The following is a 22,014-nucleotide window of genomic DNA, read 5'->3' on the forward strand; positions in this document are numbered from 1 at the left end:
TTATAATGTTTTTCATTTGCTCACACTCTCTTACGTTCTGATCTGCTGCTACTTGAGGGACTAATAATCTTTTCTCAAGGAAGTTCAAGGAATTTCCCCAGAGTTGAGACCTGTTCCAAAATAATGTTTTTTGTTGCAAGCACATTATATTCCGGATTTAATCGAAATCGTAAGAGCCATTTTCGAGATCCGTCTGACATACATAGACCTACATATATCCACAAACACACAAACAACAAATTGCTTTCTTAGTATATTATTGACTTCAATGATTATGATTCCATTCAATGAGAGCTTATTTCACATAATAATAACAGCTGGCATCAAAAGCAAGAATGTCAAACATGATTGAAATTGAAGCAGTAACGATCATCAACATTATTTTCTTCATCTGATCTAAAGTAACCAGATTATGATTAGATTCACATCAATGTGTCAGCATTGTTTGAAAGGGGATCATTGATGCTATTAATGAGGAATAATGACAGTCAACTGTTATAAATATTCTCCAATATTTTTATCGAAAGCTACCTTATATTTTCTTTTGTAAAACAATCAATGTTTGGGAATAATTGATTCATGGGAAAAGCGCCTTACTCCTATGCAAGATATATATAATGTGAATTAGGAAAAGCAACAACAGCTATTTGGCCGTTCTAATGAATAACCCCTTTCTTTCGCCCAAGTTAAATTTTGGCCGAATTTCCTCATTCTTCACAAACAGGTTCCACAACGGACACTTCTGAAGTTTTTAAAATATCCCTTTAAGCAGTTTTCGCGATCTGTCAGATATACAAACAGAATTAGTCTTGATAGAATAGGATCAATTATTGATAGAAGCAACTCCCATCATGGAAGTTTGTTTTATGGAAAATAAAAAATATCTATACTCCCAGGAGTAGCTCTGATTGAAGCAGCAGTGCCCAATCAGGTCGTTCTCGATAAATGCATTTCAATTAATTCTTCAACTTGGTGCCAAACTAATGAAATCATCTAAACTTAATGCCGACCTCACAAGATTATTAAATTGGTCGCTAGTTATCAACTGTTTCTAAGAGGTACTCTCTCTAGATTATAGTTTTATAGTAACATATGATATGGACATTTCAATCAAGAGATAGGGAGAAGAAGAATATACATGCTAAAAGACGAACTTTGAACCCTTAAAAACCACCCTTAGGGCCGTTTGCACAGTATGGATTGCTAAACTCGATTAAGTTAATCGAGTTCATGTTAATCTGAAAGTTTAAACTTGAATCGGTTTTCTCAGTGCATTTACTAATCCAGTTTAAGTTAAACTAGTTTAACGTTAAGTTTGGTAATAGAATGTCATCGTTTATAATATCAGGAAGGCTGATTTTTACAGGAAATTTGTTATTTGTTTACAAACAATCAATAAATTGAGGTTATGTAGCTACTATTTTAGTATTTTCTTGTTCTTGTTCAAAATCCACAGAGCTGTAAGCTGTACGGTTATGAAAGTGAAAAGCGATCAAGAAATTCTTTAAAAGCTTATGTTTAGTTGGCACCAGAAAATATATTTTAGAATGTAAGATTAAAAAGTTATTTTGTTACGCTTGAATCTACTACGGTCTTCCTCATTTATTAGAAATCTCTCGAAAACAATATATCTTGATTATTTGTTATTAAAAACATGTTTTCTAATGGAAGACCACTGTTGAAAATTGTCTTAATTTCTATCTAGTGGTTTATTTAATCAAAATACTAAATTTGCAGTTGCTGTACTCAAAACCGTTGAAAAAGTGTTCTATCCCAGAAATTTAAATTATTTGTTTTTTGCCCAATTTTTCTCAGTTTCAAAATTTCTTCGCAGTCATCTCTATAAATCGCATTAAAAACTTCTATCAATTCCTCCTTTACAATTATTTTTACATTCAAATAATGATTCACTATAACCTAAATTAATAATAATTATTGTCTACAGAAGCATTAAAAACAGCCGTCAAGAAATAATTTACTATCAGCTGTTTCCCCATCAAATCTTCACAGATGTCAATAAGTTAATCCAAATTATTTGGTTTAAACCTCCTGCTTTGGAGGCTTAAACTTTCCCAGAGTTTGAACTCAATACAGAGTTTAAACTGATACTGTGCAAACGGAATTTTAGTTCAAACAAAAAAAAAATCCAGATTTGATTTGAGCTTTAGCTTAAACTTACACTGTGCTAACGGCCATTGGAGTTGAAATATCGCCAAAAGATTTCTTAGTGAGCACCTAGGACGTATAAGGAAGCTATTATTCTAAGTTTTGTTGCAATCCATCCAGTAGTTTTCCAGAAATCGTGATCAGTGAGTCAGTGAGATAAGAATTTTATAAGTATAGATGAATACTATTTGGCTATGGAGAGCCAAGTAATCAGCAAGCAGTACGGTCACAAGTTCATTAAACTATCCTCGGTAGGGCCATAGCGGGGCGATGTCAGGATACACCACCGTCAAAGTCAGACACATCCATCCTAGCACTAAAAATCAGTCTTGTTTTGGCGGTGGCTACTTTTGTCGTTCTTGTGCTGAAAAAGAAGTGTCTTGTTTTGGCGGTGGCTACTTTTGTCGTTCTTGTGCTGAAAAAGAAGAGTCTTGTTTTGGCGGGGCGAGTCCGTGACTAATTTCTCTACCTGGGAAACAGTCTCTGGTTGTCGCTATCAGCTTTTGACGCTTATGTCTGTTAAGCTGGCAGAATAGCTTGGAAGTAAACTGGTTTCAATTTTGGCACAGACTGTACTTTCTTTGAAATATTCTTTTTAGAACTTAGTGTAACTGTAGAAGTGTGTGTGACAATACTCCTGTGTGACATTGTCTCTTATCTCAACCTTATTTAGATCTATTGCTTCCTCTCTCATTCTCTCTCTCCCCCTCCATCACCCTCTCTCTATCACTCCTGCGCCTTTCTCTCACACTCTCTCTCTGTCTAACACACACACACACTCACTCTCTCTCTCTCTCTCTCTCTCTCTCTCACTCTTTCTCTCTCTAACTCTCTCTCTTACCCGGTTGTGTGCTAATGCTCTCCTTTCTTCAAAACCCCTCAGGGTTTTGTTATTATTTCATACAATGCTTCAGACATAATTATCTACAACCTATCTTGAATTTGACTTTCCCATGCATAGATTTGTAAATTTCTTTGTGTCAATAATATTCATTACTATCTACTCTTGCTTGTAATATTGTGAATTCCCCCATTCCACCGAGAAGGATTGTATAATATAGTTGATGTAGCATCGTACTGGAGGGTTGATGGTTGAATGTGAGAGAGGGCCGGCCGTGCAAAAAAAAAAAAAACTAAAACTGCAATCCAATTGAATCCTCACTTCTTCACTTTCTCACTATAGGCCTATATCCCTCAGAACCACACTCTCTTGTGAAATATACAATCCCCTACACTTAAATAATTTGACTCCTTCAAGTTATGTGCTCCCAACTTGATAATACCGCCCGTTGTCCTCTCAATAATATTTGTTGAACGAGCGTTAGCAAGTTCTTACTTTTTACTCAAGTTCAAAGCTGTTGCCAGTCTGTGGGTTTGCTTGTTCGTTTGAATGCACTACAATAACTTTAGAAAGAGTTGATCGATCAGCTTCAAATTTTGAACACGCACTCTTCAAACCTTTTTACAGGTCAAGTTCGTTGAACAACAAAATATTTTACTCACTTCTTCGTCCTTTTTCAGGATATGAAAGTAACATTGAAAGTACTGCATGAGACAAAATAACTTGCTCCTGTGTGTCTGCCTGACTATTATCCTTCAGTAGCATACGCGTAATATTAATGATACAAATTGTGATGTCAGTTGCTATGTCGTTGGTATTATTGATTTAACAAAATTTGAATTATGATTCTGAATCATTTACCCATACGGAGAAACCTATGAAGTCCTATGGATTCACGTAGGCCTACAGCGTAATATTAATAGGAAAACAGCTTAATGTTTCTTTTCCAAAGATAATATAACAGTGGACTCCACTGGGATCCTTATTCAAATTGAAAAAAAATTCTGTAGGTAGCTTCAAAATAATTTTGGTCTGCCATCTTCGTTCCGCCACATTGAATCAAAAATTTTCTATGGGAAGGTTTTAATACAAGATTCAAATAATAAAGAATTTCAAGAGACAATGAATGGTGGAAATCGCTCATAAATATATCAAACCGTTTCAAAGATATTCACATTTTAGTGTTGAAGTTTTTGGATATCTGTGATACAGAAATATTGCTCGCCTAGAACAGGATAGATTATTCATCACATATTCTTATCATTATCGTTCCCTAGCAACCTATTTTAAGCGTTTATATAGTAGCTGCTGAGAGAGATTTATGTGATAGATATACCTGAATAATACTATTAAATACTACTATATTCGACTAAACAACGAGTGACCCAAATGAACCGATTCAAATATAAAAAAAGAAAAATGGGAATGCGAAAAATATTATAATATTTGGAACTCCATAACTTATCATTTAATTGAGAGACATTTATGGGATTAATAATTTATTGAAAAACACTAATAATTTAGCAATATTGCACTAATAGTTTTAATTTTAGATGACTCTCTCCTGGATTATTGAGTCATGTGTTGGATATTCCTCAGTGATTGCTGCATCATCTGAGAAAACTCCGTAAAAGTGATCTCTGTTCGAATTTAACAGAATGCTCAAGTATAGACATTTAGAAGAAAACAAACATTTCATTTAATGTTCATTGAAATCGACCACATCAGTATTATTTACACGTGAATTACCGGTAGTGTATTGTTAATGTATTAAGATTTGAGAAGATAATATGAGCATCTTATTGGTTTTTCTCTCAATGATTGAAACGAATGGCTTATTGCTTTTATATAATCATGAAAATATCACAGTTTATTACATTCCAGCACAATTATCTTGTTTCACAATCCATCTCTAAGTAGAGCTCATAAGTATCGTAATCTTGCCATACAATTACCATACAATAATTGAAGTTGATTTCATTCAACTTCAGTGGTGCCATTTCACCAAACTGCTAAGGGGGGGGGGGCAAAAACCAAGAGGTATTGGGGGGGGGAGGAATACCCCCAAAGGATAGAGGGACCTGGGTTTTCCCCATAAATGTTACATTAGAAGATGTTAATATATGCTTCATTTTTTCCAATTTTATACAAATGTGGTTGAAGTATCAATACAAACTTATACATTATTAGTTATTTAATTCAATCATGGAATATTTATTAGAAATATGGGTCTACAGAGAGGCCCTAGAGTAGGAATACACTGAAACAGATTTCTTAAAAATCATGGAAAAAGATAAATTTTTCTTTTACAATGACAATTTCAACAATTTTATTGGGGATCATATTCCAATTGGGAAATAACTTTCAGTTAGAAAGCTAAAGATACATCAAGCTGTTCCCATAATTCTCAACAACCCCTTACATACATTTTTGATTGTCTGATTGTGCCCTTTCTTTTGCTTTCACTGTGACATCTTGCAACTTGTTAATTCTCACATTGAAATTTATTCAATGACTCACTTATTGTGCTCTGATCAATAAGTGTACCCATTCTGTATTCAAACTATACCACAGAGAAAAATATATTATTTATCACTCTGTACCGTATCCTTACTTTCAAGGCAATTTTGCTACATTGTTGATACTGTAGAAGGAATTATACTACTGCTGATAAAGAAAAGTATTAAATCATTATGAGACTCTAAGGATTCGTGTAGATAGACCCGCATTTTCATTATTCATCTGATCCTTGAGGGGGGCCTAGGCCCCCAAGGCAGCTGATTATAAGTAAGAATTAATATTGATATTTTCATAATACAGTACACCTGAAGAATTGGCTAAGTTTATGGTAAGGGGTGAGGTGGTACTCAGCTCTTCCAACTAACATCGGATAAGTTTAGTGCAGTCTACTATAACAGACGTTCCCATATATGGATGTTACTATAGACGTATTTATCATCGTATTCAATTTCTGTTTGTTAGTTTGTTTGTATGTCTGATGGAAATCAAAAACGGCTCCAACGATTTTGATTAAGTTTGAAATAATAGTATATAGTTTGAAATATAGAGTTTGTGATACGAAAATCATCATTTGGATTAGGACTCATGTTCAGGATAACTCACTGAGGGAACTTAAAAATAATTAGGTACGGTAATAATATTCATCAACCGAGTAGCAGCTGACTGAGAGAGTTTTCCGTCGTCAGTTGAAAACAGTTGATCAAGAGAGTTTTTCATCGTCAGTTGAAAATAGCTGATCGAGAGAGTTTGCCATTGTCAGTTGAAAACGAGACAGATGTGTTGAGTCACCAAGTTTGTTGACGTCAATTTTTTGAAGTTATTGCATGAATCGAGAAAATAGGTGCAGAGAGCAGCCGAGTGACAGCAACGCAACGCAAATTTGAATTTGAAACATAATGATTGCGGTAATATTAATCAGGTAAATACTAAAGTAGTCAGTTTTAATATACCTGAGTAATTGAATTATAACAATTCATTCACTTCTAAATTCCCATCTCTATGTCTTTGTACTTTCAACTCTGTTTCTTTGATATTGTTATCTTCATAGACGTGAAGTAGATAGATAAGGGTGGGTGTCTCTTCCATGAGTAAAATGAAATGTCTATTTTCGACTTCTGCAGTTGAATACTTGTAGCTAGTAGTTCTGTGAACAGTAGACCTCGTACAGCATTTATAAACCGATCTCATTGTCAATATGTCACCCCAATTAGCCCTTCGGACATCGGAAAAAAGAAACCGGTACCGTGACGAGAAATCGTAAGTGTTGAAACGGCCAATGACTGATTGGCGTGTATTTACGATGGCAATATTACCTGTTATAAATAAAACCGAGAGCATTGCCAAGCTGTAATCATCAAAAGCTAATTTACAAACATGCCAACATACATATACAGACAAAAGCAAATCCCGTCGTTGAAACGTAGAAAAATCAATCATCAAAATATTATCATGAAAAAATAACATTTTCCCGCTATTTTGGGAGATGATAACTGTATATCTTCCAGTATTGAAAATGACATTCAAAATGCAAAACAATACTGAATAATTTTACTATATTCAAAATTCTCAATGTTCGAGTAATTAACCCTCCAGTAGGCCTAGACTACATTCAACACAGTAGAACCTATATAATTTGTAGCTTACGGGACCAAGCATTTAATACGAATTTTGGAGGGTGACGAATTATATATCAAGTTCTGCAATATCGAGGCTGATAAAACAAAATACGAGAAAATTATATCATTGATACTGATCCCATCATTGCCCATAATTAATTCATAATATAGCCTCTATGAATGAATATTAGAAAATATTGTTAAATATTAATTTGACATACTTGTAAAAGATTTCAGAGATCAATACAACTGTTCATGAGCGATTTCTTCAACCAAGGGTGTCTCTAGTTATATTATTATATGTGAATCCATAGAACTTTAAAGTTCACTCCGTATGGGTAAATAATTCACAATCATAATTCAAAATCCCTAAACTAATAATACCAATTACTATAACGTTAAAGGTATTGCTATCACAAGTTGTATATCTAATACATATAGGCTATGTTGGAAACAAACAATACCTAGACAGGCAGACAAACATTAACGAAAGCGAGTTGATGTAAAATTTGTATATTAATCAGCTGAATTCGGGGCATTAAGGACAGTATATGTGATTATTCTTAAATAGCATTAGCTGTTATGAATAAATGGGTAAATTGTGGTGATTGCATGCAATTAATATTCCAGCTTACTAATGATAAATCACAACACCCTTTTTTCCAATTCACTTCATCAGTTGATGTGATTTTCGGTCTCCTCATCACTGGAGTTATTAGTTACTGTAGCATAATTTTCGATGAACTCATTACTGGAGTTACTATGGCATATTAGTGTATTTATCTTTATGGGAATACTAATTACAGTGTTTTTGATGACAAAACTACGAATTATAGAGAAGTTTCAGTGTACTCACTAATCTTGACAATTGACCTATTAAGTGAAGTTATTTTTGTTTTGTGTCAAGAAATTTACTGATAGTTCTATTATTTAAGCTCCAAATAACTGCAGAAAAGAGAGACAACTGCACAAAATAGGAATGATATATAGGACTTATAAATAGATATATAGGACTGATCACTGATAAAAAGGAATTATACAGTTACAAGATAAGTCATCGCCTGATATTACTACGAAGAGGGATAGAAAAGAGTGATAGGTTTCAGAAATAAATTGTCAATGGTCTTGTTAAGAATAGCCTACATGTGGGGATTCATCAGAACAATACCATTGTTTGAAAACCAGACAGCTCTGCGTAGTACAGTCCGTCCAAGAAGTATAACCTGACCGTCTTGTTTTTGAAGTGTCAGAGATTCGATGTGTCTGACTTTGTCGTTTCTGTACGGATGTAAAAGTGTCTGGTTTTGGCGCCTAACGCACACGCCAATTCGAGACTCTTTCAAAACAGTCTCTCCCTGTCGCTGGCGTACGGTGTCGATGGATGAGATAGTCGCTGTCCACTCCTGTCAGGTTCTGGGTGTGTCGGAGGACTAAGGTGGCGCGTACCCGCCATAGGCAGTGTCTTTTTCAAAGAGGAAGTTGTTTTAAGAGAAAAAATGAGTCTGGGAATATTTTATCAACATGGGTCTCTCCTTGTCGCACAATCCATCCCCACTCATTTGCACGCATAGAATCGCACTACATTCCTACTCACTCAATCCCTCTCTCGTTCAAAACCTAACATTATTGAATGAGCGAAGTGAATTCTATGTTTCAAGTCAATCAGCGTTTGTCTGTTTGTACCGCAGTTACAGTCGCAGTTATGGTCCGATTTGGATGAAATTTGGTATACAAGTACTTTGAAACAAGGCACAGAAACGTATGTATTCAAAATTCTTAAATTCATTCCTGTTTCAAGATGGCGGCCCTTTATTCGGAAATTTTACCCTAAAATTCAACCTAACTTTTCAATACTTTATCAGATCAGGTTCAAATTGGGCTCATTCTTCTCAGCTCTCCAAAGCTGTATTATTTCATGTATCACATGTTGAAAATTTTCTAATTTTTGGCATTTAGATTTTTTTTCCAAGTCCCAATTCAAGCTCAGATTTTTTATCTTTTAAACCGTGCTTCCAAGCTCAAAAGTGTAGAGGACCTTTATTCTTCAGCGCTCCAAGGTGGTCTTATTTCATGTATCAAATGTTCAAAATTTCAAAAATTTAGAATTCGATAATCCCCCCCTACTAGTCACAAATTTCAAGTTTCAGATTTCTTATCTCTTTAGCTGTGCATCCTAGCTCAAAAGTGTAGGATACTTTTATTTTCTAGAGCTCGAAGGCGGTCTTATTTTATACATCACATGTTGAAAATTTTGAATTTTTTGTAATTCAATTATTTAACCCCCACCCCCCCCTACCACGACACACATTTCAAGTTTCAGATTTTTTATTTTTTTTTAACCGTGCATCCTAGCTCAAATATATAAAGAACTTCTATTTCTTAACGTCCTCCACCCATCGTATTGCCTTTATAACATTATACTCTAAATCTAATTTGTATGTGTGTTTGTGTGTGTCAGTAGTGATGTTAGTGAGTGTAGCGAATTCTACTGTTACAATTGTATTCTACAACTAAGATCACATTTTTATTACTACACACAAACCTGAATTCTTGGCGGCTAGTTAACCTTCTAGTCGTGTCCCCGTGTCCCAGGGACCCGGGCAATTTTTGTTTTAGGCAATTGTTTAAGCAATTTTGCTTCCGTTTGCTTCACTGTCTATTGTGACTCATGTAAATTCATATCAGTAGACACTTAAACTTGATGTAGAGTGTTAGTGCTCTGTGATTTGTTGTTTTCGTGAAATGACGTTTCTGGGTCCCAGGGACCCAAAGGTCACGACTAACGTAACTTTTTTCGTTATTTTCAAATGCACATTTTTATGCAATAGTGATTGGATTCAAACAGTCAATATGTTTATTTTGAACAGAGACTTCGAAGAATGTACAAATTGACTTCTAGATGTCTATTTCAATGACATTAGTGAGGCTAAAAATAAATTCATAGTTCAAGATAATAATACTGACCCTGAGTGGGATGATAGTGAAACCAATGAACTTCAGGTGATCCCAGGAATACTAAACCTCCCCTAAAAGTGAACTTTATGAGACCTTATATATTTTCAATATTTTCAGTAGTGTTTCATGTAGGTTTCAGGATTTATAATAGTATTCATCACTATAATTTCATAAGTCTTGCAAAGATTGTGCAACATGAAATAATTGAGGGTAGGGTAAAAACTACCCTAAGGGTAAACTATGACCTTCCAATTTTTGTCCTATCTTTCTAGTAGTGTTGCATGTAAGATCCATCATAGTATTCATCACCATAGTGTTTGTTCACTTTATATAAAATAATAACAAAACGTTACTTTTCACTACCCCAAAAATGCAAGGTTTTATTTTTATAATTATAATAAAGATCGATTTCTGTTTTACATAAGTGATCGTTGCGTTCATCAATAACCCTTGAACATATTAGAATCATAGAATAACATTACATCTTAAAATATATTGAAATATTCAATATGAAAGAAGCGGGTCACAGGGACCCAGGGTCACGACTAACGTCAGAAAAAAATAAGGTACGACTAGAAGGTTAAAAAAGCTTTGATACAACAATCGGAACATCAAATCAACAGAAATTAAGTTATTTGGTAGGTATTTCATTCCAATAATTGCTCTTGAAAGTGATAGGAGAATATAAATCCTATTTCTAATAAAATCATTTCAATACAAATAATACTGAAATAACCTTCCAATATTTATACCGGAAATGATAACCTATAATATCGGTAGCTGATGTTTTTTTTTGTGGGGACGGACTGAGTCCGGGATGGTCAAAAAGTTATAAACTTTTAAAATGTAATTTTAAGTATGATTCGTGTTTCTCATACGGTGTTCCTATATCTGAACAAATTGAATTGTTTTTTTTTTAATCAATTAGGCTTATGCGACTTTATGTCTACTCAAGTATTTTGTTAGTATCATAATAAAACATGGTGGATGACGTGAGGATTGTTTGTTTACATGTACAGTCACTGTTAAGGCTGTGCAAAGGCTGAAAATAAACTTTCTACTAGTGATATTTTTCGAAGTTTTTCGATTTGTATATCATGAAGCTATCAAATTTAAAAAGGTTTTCCAGGAAAACATTTTTTCCGTTCATTACTTTTTGAGATATGAGCGCCTTAAGTTTGAATTTTTGGGACAGAACATTTTAAGTTCGGTAAGAGATAAATTCATGAGATTCAGAGGATGGGGTTAAGTTTTCAAAATACAGTGGTTTAGATTTTAAACATTTTCATTGAGATTAAATATTCTCAACAATTCTCATTTTTAATATCAGTAATGTGACGTGTATTAATAGACTCATCGGAAAACTTGGCCCACATTATTTAGTAATGGAAAACCATGCTTTAATAACATTTGAATTGATTGAAATTCTGTAACCTTTTGCAATTCTGTTTGCAGTTTGGAGCCTGCAATTTTTATTACTGCATGTTATTCTACTATAATATAGTTCATTCTATGATAACATAATAGATATGAGTAAATTGTTTCAATGTAACTCACCATCATTTTCTTCATAGTAATGAGAAGCCGGTTCAGTCTTCGTCTTAGGGCTGTCTAGAACAACAGCTTCTGGTGAATTGCGACCCCAACTGTCATTGTTCCTAGGGTACTTGTTGCTTTGTTTTTTTACCATGTAACAGCGCGGCATGGTTGTATGTGCACTTTCACTCACACGCACTCGCGAATATAATTAATCTTGGCAAATTACGACGAATTGAAGTACTAAGCTGTAACACTAGGAGACCACGTGTGAATCTCCATGACAAGATCGGTTGAATCAACAATAGCAGTTCAATATTATTTCCGGATCAGCTGATCTCACAACGCGCTAATTCCAAGCATTTCATTAGCAGCCCATACCATTCATAATCGAGCACACCTTTAGATCGTAATAATTCAAAGTAGCTTTATGAAAAATACAAAATGTTCCTGATAAACTTATTAAAAAATATTGTTCTATTTAAAGCTCAAATTTGGTGAAACTTGGTTACGTTTTTATCACGACGTCTACGAATATACACAGCTACAAAAACAGCGTGTTTGGAATTTGTCAGACTGGTTTTCGTTTTTCATTCAAAGTCTTAGTTTATTATCTCTCTGACAAATATTCCTTTTATCTGTCCGATAATGATCATTCATTCACTCAATCTTTCTATTTTATTTCATAAATCGAACGTCAACTTAGAGTTGAATTATTGAAAAGATAAGAATTGGAAGCTATGAAAAAGATTTATAAACTGATAAAACTTCCACAATCGGATCAATTAATCTTCTTAACTTTATTGCTTATTCATTTTTCATTTTTATCACACATAGTGAGCAGCGATTACTTTTTCAAGCCTATTCTATTTATCAATAATTGAAGCTGATACTCAAGACAACTAATTTTTTTCTAGTTTATGTTGATGTGTTTCAAGAAAAGCAGCTTCTAAAGTATAGTTATTCTCAAAATATCTGTTTACTATTACTAATGTTGCTAAGGTTTGATTAGACTATAGTTTTGATATTCAAGTTGAACTATATGTCAAAACGTAATATATTCACAACACGTAGAATAGTCCCGTGCAAAAGATGTTGCTGATGTTAGTTTATCAAATATTGTTTAGAATCGTTGGAAAATACGTAGTCCACAGCATACAACAAAAAACATACACAGCACCCGTTCTGTTGAATCTCCTATTAAGACGTATATAATATGTATTCAAAATTCAGCGGCAGTAGCACTATCCCACTATCTAATTTCAAACTACAGAATATATGCGTTCAATAATTATTATCACTAATATTTTACAAATAGTACCCTATTAATAAAACTTTGGTCGTTGATTAGTTTAGTATTGGCGTTTCAGTTTCGCATAGAGCTTTCACAAGCAGAAGTTCAAAGTTAGTAGAGTTAGTTCTACAGCTAGTCAAGAGAAAAAAGTTCGAGAACAGTTTTTCACAAGATAAGTACAATACAGAGATAGATCAGTGAGATATAGATTCAGAGATCGTTCACAATTGTTGGTAGATATAACGAACTTCCCTGATTGAAAAGTTCACAAGTTTTAATAGAAAAGTTGGTAGTAGACGTTTAAGTAGTTCTAGAGTATGGTAATTAATAGTTGAGAGAGCAAAACAGCACCTTCTTACACAGCAAACAACAGAGTGCGTAGAGTCAAACTACCTGTTGCTGTGTGCATGTATATTTCATTAATCACCTGTTCTGACGAGTGCAAGCTGCGGTTAGCTGTTGTCAGCGTGGAGTATTGAGGAAGAGGAAGCGTTGCTAACCTCCTGGCGTGGTGCTGATGAGGTGGCGGCCGAGGATGTTGGTGTGGATGGGTAGAAGTCACTTGACGGTCGCCTCCTAGCCACCGGACGGTTATCCTCATCTGACTTGCGGCGTTCTTGTGCTCACCGAGTATTGTTGTTGTACACAAGTGTGTTGTCGTCGTAACTGGTGATCGTTTTGTTGTTCTACGTTGTTGCTGTTGTTGAGAAGTTGAAGGCTTTCCGGTAGTTGAGAAAAGACGGAAATTTCGAAAACGTAGCGGACAGACAAGACGGATAGACGAGAGAGGAGATAGAGCACGCGCGCACAAACGAGCCGAGCACAACGCGCACAGAGTTTAGTATGGTGTAGTGGTTGAACAGTAGCAAAAGTAGCACAGGCTGTAGAAAAGAAGGTGGCCCGTCAAAGCCTCGGAACAAGTGAGCGTAGCCGACTGTTGCCGACTGACTCAACTCACCCCCACTACCCCAAAACAACGTCGCGCCCCGGCTCAGAGCGCATGCGTACAGCTGATTCAGACATGCGCAGAGGCCAGAAGACGCGCCAGTTATCGACCCGAGCCAGCCAACACCTGTTACTGCCCCTATCGATCTCTGCCTCCTGAGCCCTGTTCACACAACTTCATCCCTCGCCTCACGCTCCACAAGTGCCTGTCGCTCAGCCCCCCAACAGAGAGGCTGTGAATGAGTGAAGGTGAGAGGTTACAGTGAGTGAGGAAGAGGATGAATGAGTCAGGGAAGGAACGACCAAACAAGGTACAACAGAGTGTGAGAGACTAGAATTGAAACAGTGTGAGAGTAATCGAACATAGATGGTGTGAGAAGGAAGATATGAAGAGAGTGTCCGTGGACACGAACGAGTATGGTAAAGAGATGAATGAGTACAGAGGAGCAACGAGACAGAGTGAGAAGCTACAAATGTAGAGAGAGTGAGAGAGGTTGAAAATAAGGGCAAGGATGATGGTGTAAATGTGAGTGTAGGTGAGGTATGGTAGAGTGAGAAAAGGAACAATCAAATGAGGTACGAGATAGAGTGAGAGGATACAAACAAAGAGAGCATAAGAATGTACATATGAGGGAAGTGGAAGGATATGATTATTAAAAATCATGGATTGATTGAGGTTGAAAATAAAGGCAAGGATGATGGTGTAAATGTGAGTGTAGGTGAGGTATGGTAGAGTGAGAAAAGGAACGATCAAATGAGGTACGAGATAGAGTGAGAGGATACAAACAAAGAGAGCATAAGAATGTACATATTAGGGAAGTGAAAGGATATGATTATCAAAAATCATGGATTGATAAAACTGAAGAGAATGGATAAGATATGTGATGAGTAAAAGAGGGGTTAGGATGAACAAGAACCATCAGGTAAGAGTGGGAGGAGAGAGAGGGTCAATAATTGAAGGGATTGTTATGAAAAATAAGAAACAAGTAGGAAGAAGCAGAGGATGGAGCAAATAATTGAAAGGTGAAAAAGGAAGATGCAGGAATGAGAATGAGACGTGATGAATGAAGTTAGGAGTAAGGAGGGGTGAGGAAAAGAATGAGTGTGAAAAAGGAAGAATCAAGTAGAGAATGAAAAGACGATAGCAGGAAGGTAAGAGGATGACTAATAGAGGCAGAAGAATGAAAGGAGGGGGGAGCATGTAGTTGAAACGAGTAGTTGAGAACGAAGAAGAAAAGGTACCAGTGTGAAGGAGTGATCAGTCAATGAAGAGGATAGGAAAAACGAGTGGGAGGGAAAGAGGATGAGTGTAGGAGATAAAGAATCAGGTGGAAAGTGTGGTGTAAAAGGGATCGGAGATGCAGGAGTAGCGTGGGTGCTGCCACTACGTCAAAGCCCACCCTATTATACACGTGCAATTCGGCTTCACGTAATTTCCAGCTTCACCACTCGAATTTCGTGGAATACTTATCAGAGGTTCAAGAGATTTTCTTTCAAAACAATATCGATTACTAGTAAGTTTATTTTCTTGGAAAGCTGTGAAGCACCCTACTAGGTGCAATTTACCTGAGTGGGAAGGAATAAGACTGGTATCTGAGTGGGATTTGGTGATATTTTTATTGTAAACTAGTAGATAACCCGTGCTTCGCGAGGGTCTATTTTAAAACTTTGCAAAATGAAAACTTGACGTAATAAAAATTTCGAAATTTGAAAATAGGCCTATAACCATCCTTGGTTAATGAAGAATCTTTATGCAGAATTTCAAATCAATCAGTCCAGTAGTTCAGACGTGATGATGTGTCAAACATAATTTTCCTACATCACGTACGTGTATGAGCCAGCTCTTTCCATTATTATAGTAAAGATGATGGATAGATGCATGATTTATCAGTATCTTTGAATGAGAATAACTTTTGAACGGTTTGAGAAATCGGTGCGGTTTTGATGCGACAGAAAATCAGTTATTTTTATTTGAATAGGATCCCCAATCATACCTATCATCTAATGTCCCTTTTAAAAGAAATGTTCAGCTGCTTCTATACCGTACAACAACTGGAGGCATGACAAATTGAAAACTTGACGTAATGAAATCTTGAAGAACTGAAAATAGGCATAAATAACCATCCTCGGTTAGTTAAGAATCTATATGCAAAATTTCAAATTGATCAGTTGAGTCTATTTCAGACGTGATGATGCGTCAAACATAATTCCCTATTCCTTACGTGTATAAGCCAGTTCTTTCCTTCATTATAGTATAGAAAACTGAAGAAGACATAATACTCGAAAACCTCACAGAATCATATCGATTTTTGCAATACATCAATAAATTTTAGTATCGATTAGATCCTCCTCAATTTGAATCAGGTAGCCTTTTGTTTTCCCAATTCCAAACAAAATACTTAAAATACTCGTTTCACTGCGAATTCGTGTCTAATAGTACATTATAACTGAAGAATATAATATATTACTTATTTTATTGTGATCTATTAATGTTTTTCTTATGAAATTCAATAATAGGCCTACAGCATGAAGACTATGACCATTTCATTTGTACTGGTGGCAAAATTTTACATTAAAAATAATTATTTGATAAAATCCAAGCTCAGTTGTAATGAAAACAAATTCCTTCAAAAAATAATTGATAATAATACGTTTCGAGGGAAAAAATTAAGAACAAAAAAGTTGAGAAGAATCGGGAATCGAACCGAGGATCCGCTCTGTAAGCTAGCATTTTACGCTGGACGGCCGTTCGAAAACATTAGTCTTGTAATAGTATATTTCGCACCTAGGGCCGAAAATGAGATATTTCCGGCTCGAAATCGGTTTTTAAGTCCGAGGCCGTAGGCCGAGGACTAGAAAAGATTGAGAGCCGGAAATACATTTTTGCCCATGGTGCGAACGCTATTTTTCGCCACACCAAAAAAAAACTTCCCAATATATAAGAAATTGAAAAATAAATGAAATTCAAACAGCCTATTTTGATAGTTTGAATCTTGGTTATGACAACTTTCACTGTCAATTAATTTCGATATTACTAATTAATAATTTACAATAGTGACAATATTTTTATACTATTAATATTTCGAATAATTGTTTGAATTTTTATAGCTCGCGCTTTGCGCCTGGTGCAATATCTCATGGATAGATGGATGAATAGAATTTTCATTACTATTTTGAAATAATGTGATTAAAAAATTAATATAATTGCATATTTCACAGTTTTGTCTCAAAATATATCTAAAAAATTGATTGAAATTTAAATTACGGTAACTAATTTAAAGACTTGCGATACTTACCTTTCTGACAATGGACAATGCAGCCAACATTATATTGTTGAGGCTATGGAGATATCATCGTATTCTATTGTTTGATATCAAAAACACAATAATAAATATTAAACAGTAATTCATAAAATATATTATAGACATGATACCGCGATTCACGATACATAATTATATAGATTATTACAGTCGTTATGAGATTATCTCTATGACTTTTGTGAGATCGGACACGATCAGCTGTTATTCAAGGTCATTTCACAGCCCTAGGGCCGTAAAGTTTTACCGGCCTGGTCGGAAAACAATCACTTTCGGCCTCCATATGACGCACGTAAACCAGCTCATTACATCCAAGTGTGGCGAAAAAGCATTATAACCTCCTCATAGAAAAACACACACTTCTGAGCTGCAACGATGTAGCCTATGGACCTTCATGTACGGTAGCATAGATTTGAACATTAATTCTGAAAAATCTAGAAGGAAAATTGAAATTTGGGCTTCCAGGTGCAGGAGATTGATATTTTTAGAATCTGAGTGCAAAATTTGGAGATCTAAATCATTCCCGTTTTTCCGGTATGCAATCCACAAGTTGACATGTTTTGATGCGAACAAACGAACAAACACAACCCTACTCTCTCTTATTATATAGAGAAGAGAACATGTGAACTGCATTGGAGGGAATACGGGAACAGACTAATAGGAAAGGAGTCTGATTGGGAAGCGGGAGTACACACTTTATTGAAACAGACAATTTAATAATAGGCCCCACACAATCATAGTTATGTATCAATGACACGTATCGGTTATGTATCACTGATACATGCTGATACATATCACAAAAGCGGACATTTCTACCTATCTGATACATAAATTATTTATATCAGATATGTATCCGTATGTTTCTGATATGTATACTATGTACATATCATATACCTATCAGATGTGTATCACAATGTACATATCAGAAAATGAATTTTTTAATGTATTTTAATTTTTGTCAAGTTTCATTCTTCACAAGAATCAGAATACACATTTTGAAGATGTCAAATTCACTTAGGGGATAGGATAGGAGAGGAAAATATTTATCAATAACTTGAGCATGAATGAATTTAAATGAATTTCATTTCAACATTTGAAAAGATACAACAAATATAGAAAGGTATAAAATATGAATGATTCAAAATTTGAAAAAATGTAACAAATATAAAAATTCACAATCTATATTACATACTTATATACATGGAATACTCTATTACTGGATGAAGTTGAATAAGAATCATTATAAAATAATAAACTTTAATTTTTCATTTGCAGTTTGATAATTCCATGTTCAGAACTTTTATTTTTAATTTCAAAATATCACATGATTCCAGTAATCTTGATATCCTTGATTTATCATGTACTGCCTTGTTTTATCAAATTCCTTATACTTTATGGAATATTGGAAGTCCAAATAAAACTTAATAGACTATGAACTTAAAACATGTCGAATCTCTAACCCAATTAATTCAATCAGAAATATTCTATTGATTCTGTACATTGAGACTTCTATAGTCTTTTCCCCTATACTTCATAAATTCATAATAGTAGAATGTGCAAAATTTCCCCCTACAGCTCCATACAGAGCTACTGAGCTTACAGGAACTTTTTCAGCGCGATTGATGCGCGCGTATGTTCAATGCTCTGCAGAATTTTAGCAAAAAGACCTAATCTCATAACTTTTTATAATTTTTTAATGAATTAAATCAATTCTCTACATTTCATAAGCAATATGTATACAAGAATTATCTTAAACAAAACTTTTTCTCGATTGGTTACTTTTATATGACACGAAAATTTCAAGTTGTGAATTTTTCGAAATATTGTGGCTTGTTTACGATTTAATTGACACAATTGTCATCCTCTAACAAATCTCATGATACTGTATTGGAAAAGTTTCATCGATATGTTGGTTAGATTGAGTGTTGGAAACAAAAAGGGGACACTAATTACAAATCAAGCCCAATTATTATTGAAGTCTACTCATCTTCCCCAAATGAATGAATGAATAAATATTATATAGAAATTGCTATAGTGAGGTCCACATTAAAATGGCAGTGTACAATTGACAATACTGTTGCTGTCCTTTTCTGTCTTACAACAAAACAGATAGCACTATCTCTCTCTCGCTTTGCAATGTTGTCTATTTGCCAGAATATTTTATATTTACTTTTGACAGTGACTGTACAAAGCTGAACAAACCATATTCTTAGCCGCCAATTTTTTCTTCATTCTATCAAAATACTTGAGTACACAAGTCGTATAATTGATTTAAAATGTATTTTTGAACCAATGAAATAATTATTCTTCAAACATTACCTTATGAGAAACACAAATTAGAATACCTGAAATGACATTTTAAAAGTTGATAACTGACCATCCTAGACTTCATCCATGCTTAAGTTAGCCGTATAGGTTAGACCAACTCGTACCGGTATAAATAATATTGAAAAGTTATTTCAGAATCAATCCATTGAAATTACTTATTTCTGAATAGGATTTCTATTTTTAAAGGAAATAATTGGAATAGAATACCAACCAAATAACTCAATTTCTGTTGTTTTGAAATTCAGATTGTTGTATCACAACTTTTTAAATTAGCCACCATTTCAGGTTTGTATAATAATAAAAATCTGATCTCATTCATGAAAGCAAATTTTTGAATCGAATTATGAAAAAATATATTTTCTTGATCAATTTGACATAAAATTGTTTATTTTATCAAGGAAATGATAATTATTATTAGATTAAATTCAATGGGATGAATTGAGTAACAGCTGTGTACAGTCAGTGGCAAAATGGAGAGACTTGGCAACGTTTTTCTCCTATCTTTTTTCACTGCCATTATAACGTGGACCTCACTATAGGTATACATATCCTAATATCAGGGCACCGAGCTTCGCTCGTTTTATATTTATTGATGAACAGAACACAAGTCTTCAAAATTATTGGAGAAGGACTTGGCACAGCCCAAAACTGTTTCTTCCCCGAAATTTGATTTATAACCTATGAATTCAGTTCAAAAAGAAGGTTATGTTCCATACACTCTTGAATTCAGGTCCGATTTCCAGTCCAAATATTTGAAAATTGAAAAGTTCTAATTCAGATTGTTTACAAACCAAATTGAATAACAAAATAACACTCACTAATCACTTTAAAATGTAGAATAATGATTAACTTTGAATATTAGATAGATAGATAGATAGATAGATAAAAGAATTTATTATACAAAACAAAGGATACAATTTACAATTCAATAAGTCAAAAATTCAATAGGCATGGCTTTATGCCGTCAGCCAGAGTTGGTTGTTTACAATATTAACTTAACAATTAATTCATACATTATAACAACGAATTAAATTATCAGATACATACTTGAAAAATCATAGATTATACATCATATAAGTGAACATAAACTCAATTTTATAAATCCTTGATTACAAAAATTACGGTTAATCAGAATGCACAAAATAATGACAAATCCCACATATTAAATGTACTTATTCAGAAATTATACTCTAACACTAAAAACTCCCGATACTTAAGTGCCTCATTTACATACCCAAACAGGATTCTCCAATCTTTACCATTCAGGTATTGGAGAACTGCCACCTCATTCAATACCCAACATCCAAACCATTTGGCACGTAATTCACCTAGGATTTTACATCTACCTATGAAGTGATGGGTGTCTTCCACTTCCCTACTATTGCACAGTGAGCAAATATAGCTTTCATAATCTCTACCCACCCTAAAATTTAGAGGTAATAGAGACCCTCTCACCTTGAAAATCTGACTGATAAAACGCCTACTATGTATGTCGCTAATATAATCTGGTCTTACTGGATGACACATTCTAAGATTATAATAAATGGAATGAAACTGCGAATTTGCGGCACAATCCCACCAAGTTTCTATTAATTTGTTGCGTATTCGATTAATAATAATCTCACATTTTCCTAGCCATTCATTAGGGTGAGTTACAGGGTCTATCCAATCCACATTATATTGTCTACTCAACATTCTCCATTCCTTAGCCCAGCCGCATTTACTTCGGGATGTCAATATTGTTATTTTTCTTATAAATCTAGATTCTGATAGGCTTATCGTTTTCGCTATGTATCTACAATTCAATTTTAATGTATCCAACCATAGATTATTCTCTTCACTCTCCAAATACAAAATATAATTTGGTGTATTGACCGGCAAACAGAACAGTCTCTTGATAAAGAATCTATGCAGTCGCTCCAATTCCTCTCTTTGCTGATACCCCCATACTTGGGCAGCATATGTTACCGTCGCCTTGCTTACCGAACTAAACACCTGCCTTTTGGTTGATAACGGCACTTCATCATTTGTAATCAGTTTCTTCCATACACTATTTATACCGTATTTTGCTATCAATACTTTATCTTTAAAATGGCTAGTCAAAGATAACGTAGAAGTGAAAGTGACTCCAAGGTACTTGTACTCGTTTACTACTTCTATCGGTTCTTCTCCATACCTCCAATTCTCACTCCGGCTTAATCTACCCCCCTTTCTAAAGACGATTATCTTCGATTTATCTCTATTCAATATCAAGTTCCACCGGCAACAATAATCTCTCAATTTATTTATCATTCTCTGCATTTTGTGAATACTATCAGTGAATATCACCAAGTCGTCAGCATAAAGGAGTGCATTTATTTCAGTATCTCCCATCCGTAGCCCACCTCCTATGTATTCACAAATATCGTGAGTAAAGATAGAAAACAGAATCGGGGATACTAAACATCCCTGTTTTAAGCCACTCTCAAACTCAATACTTTCTGTAAGACCATTACC

The 22,014-nt window shown here is 34.5% G+C and overlaps 1 protein-coding gene across 1 annotated transcript in view; it reads right to left on the reverse strand.

The window, feature by feature from the left end:
- Window positions 1–13,868, reverse strand: part of LOC111051705 (transcriptional repressor scratch 2) — a 198,101-nt gene extending 184,233 nt beyond the window's left edge. The window contains exon 1 of the mRNA XM_039430634.1: window positions 11,656–13,868. Within this exon, the coding sequence (XP_039286568.1) occupies window positions 11,656–11,803 (148 nt within the window). The 5' untranslated portion in view covers window positions 11,804–13,868. The remainder of the gene's footprint in view (window positions 1–11,655) is intronic.
- Between the last annotated feature and the right edge of the window lie 8,146 nt (window positions 13,869–22,014).

The sequence above is a fragment of the Nilaparvata lugens genome, chromosome 6, assembly GCF_014356525.2.
Source record: "Nilaparvata lugens isolate BPH chromosome 6, ASM1435652v1, whole genome shotgun sequence".
NCBI lineage: Eukaryota > Metazoa > Arthropoda > Insecta > Hemiptera > Delphacidae > Nilaparvata > Nilaparvata lugens.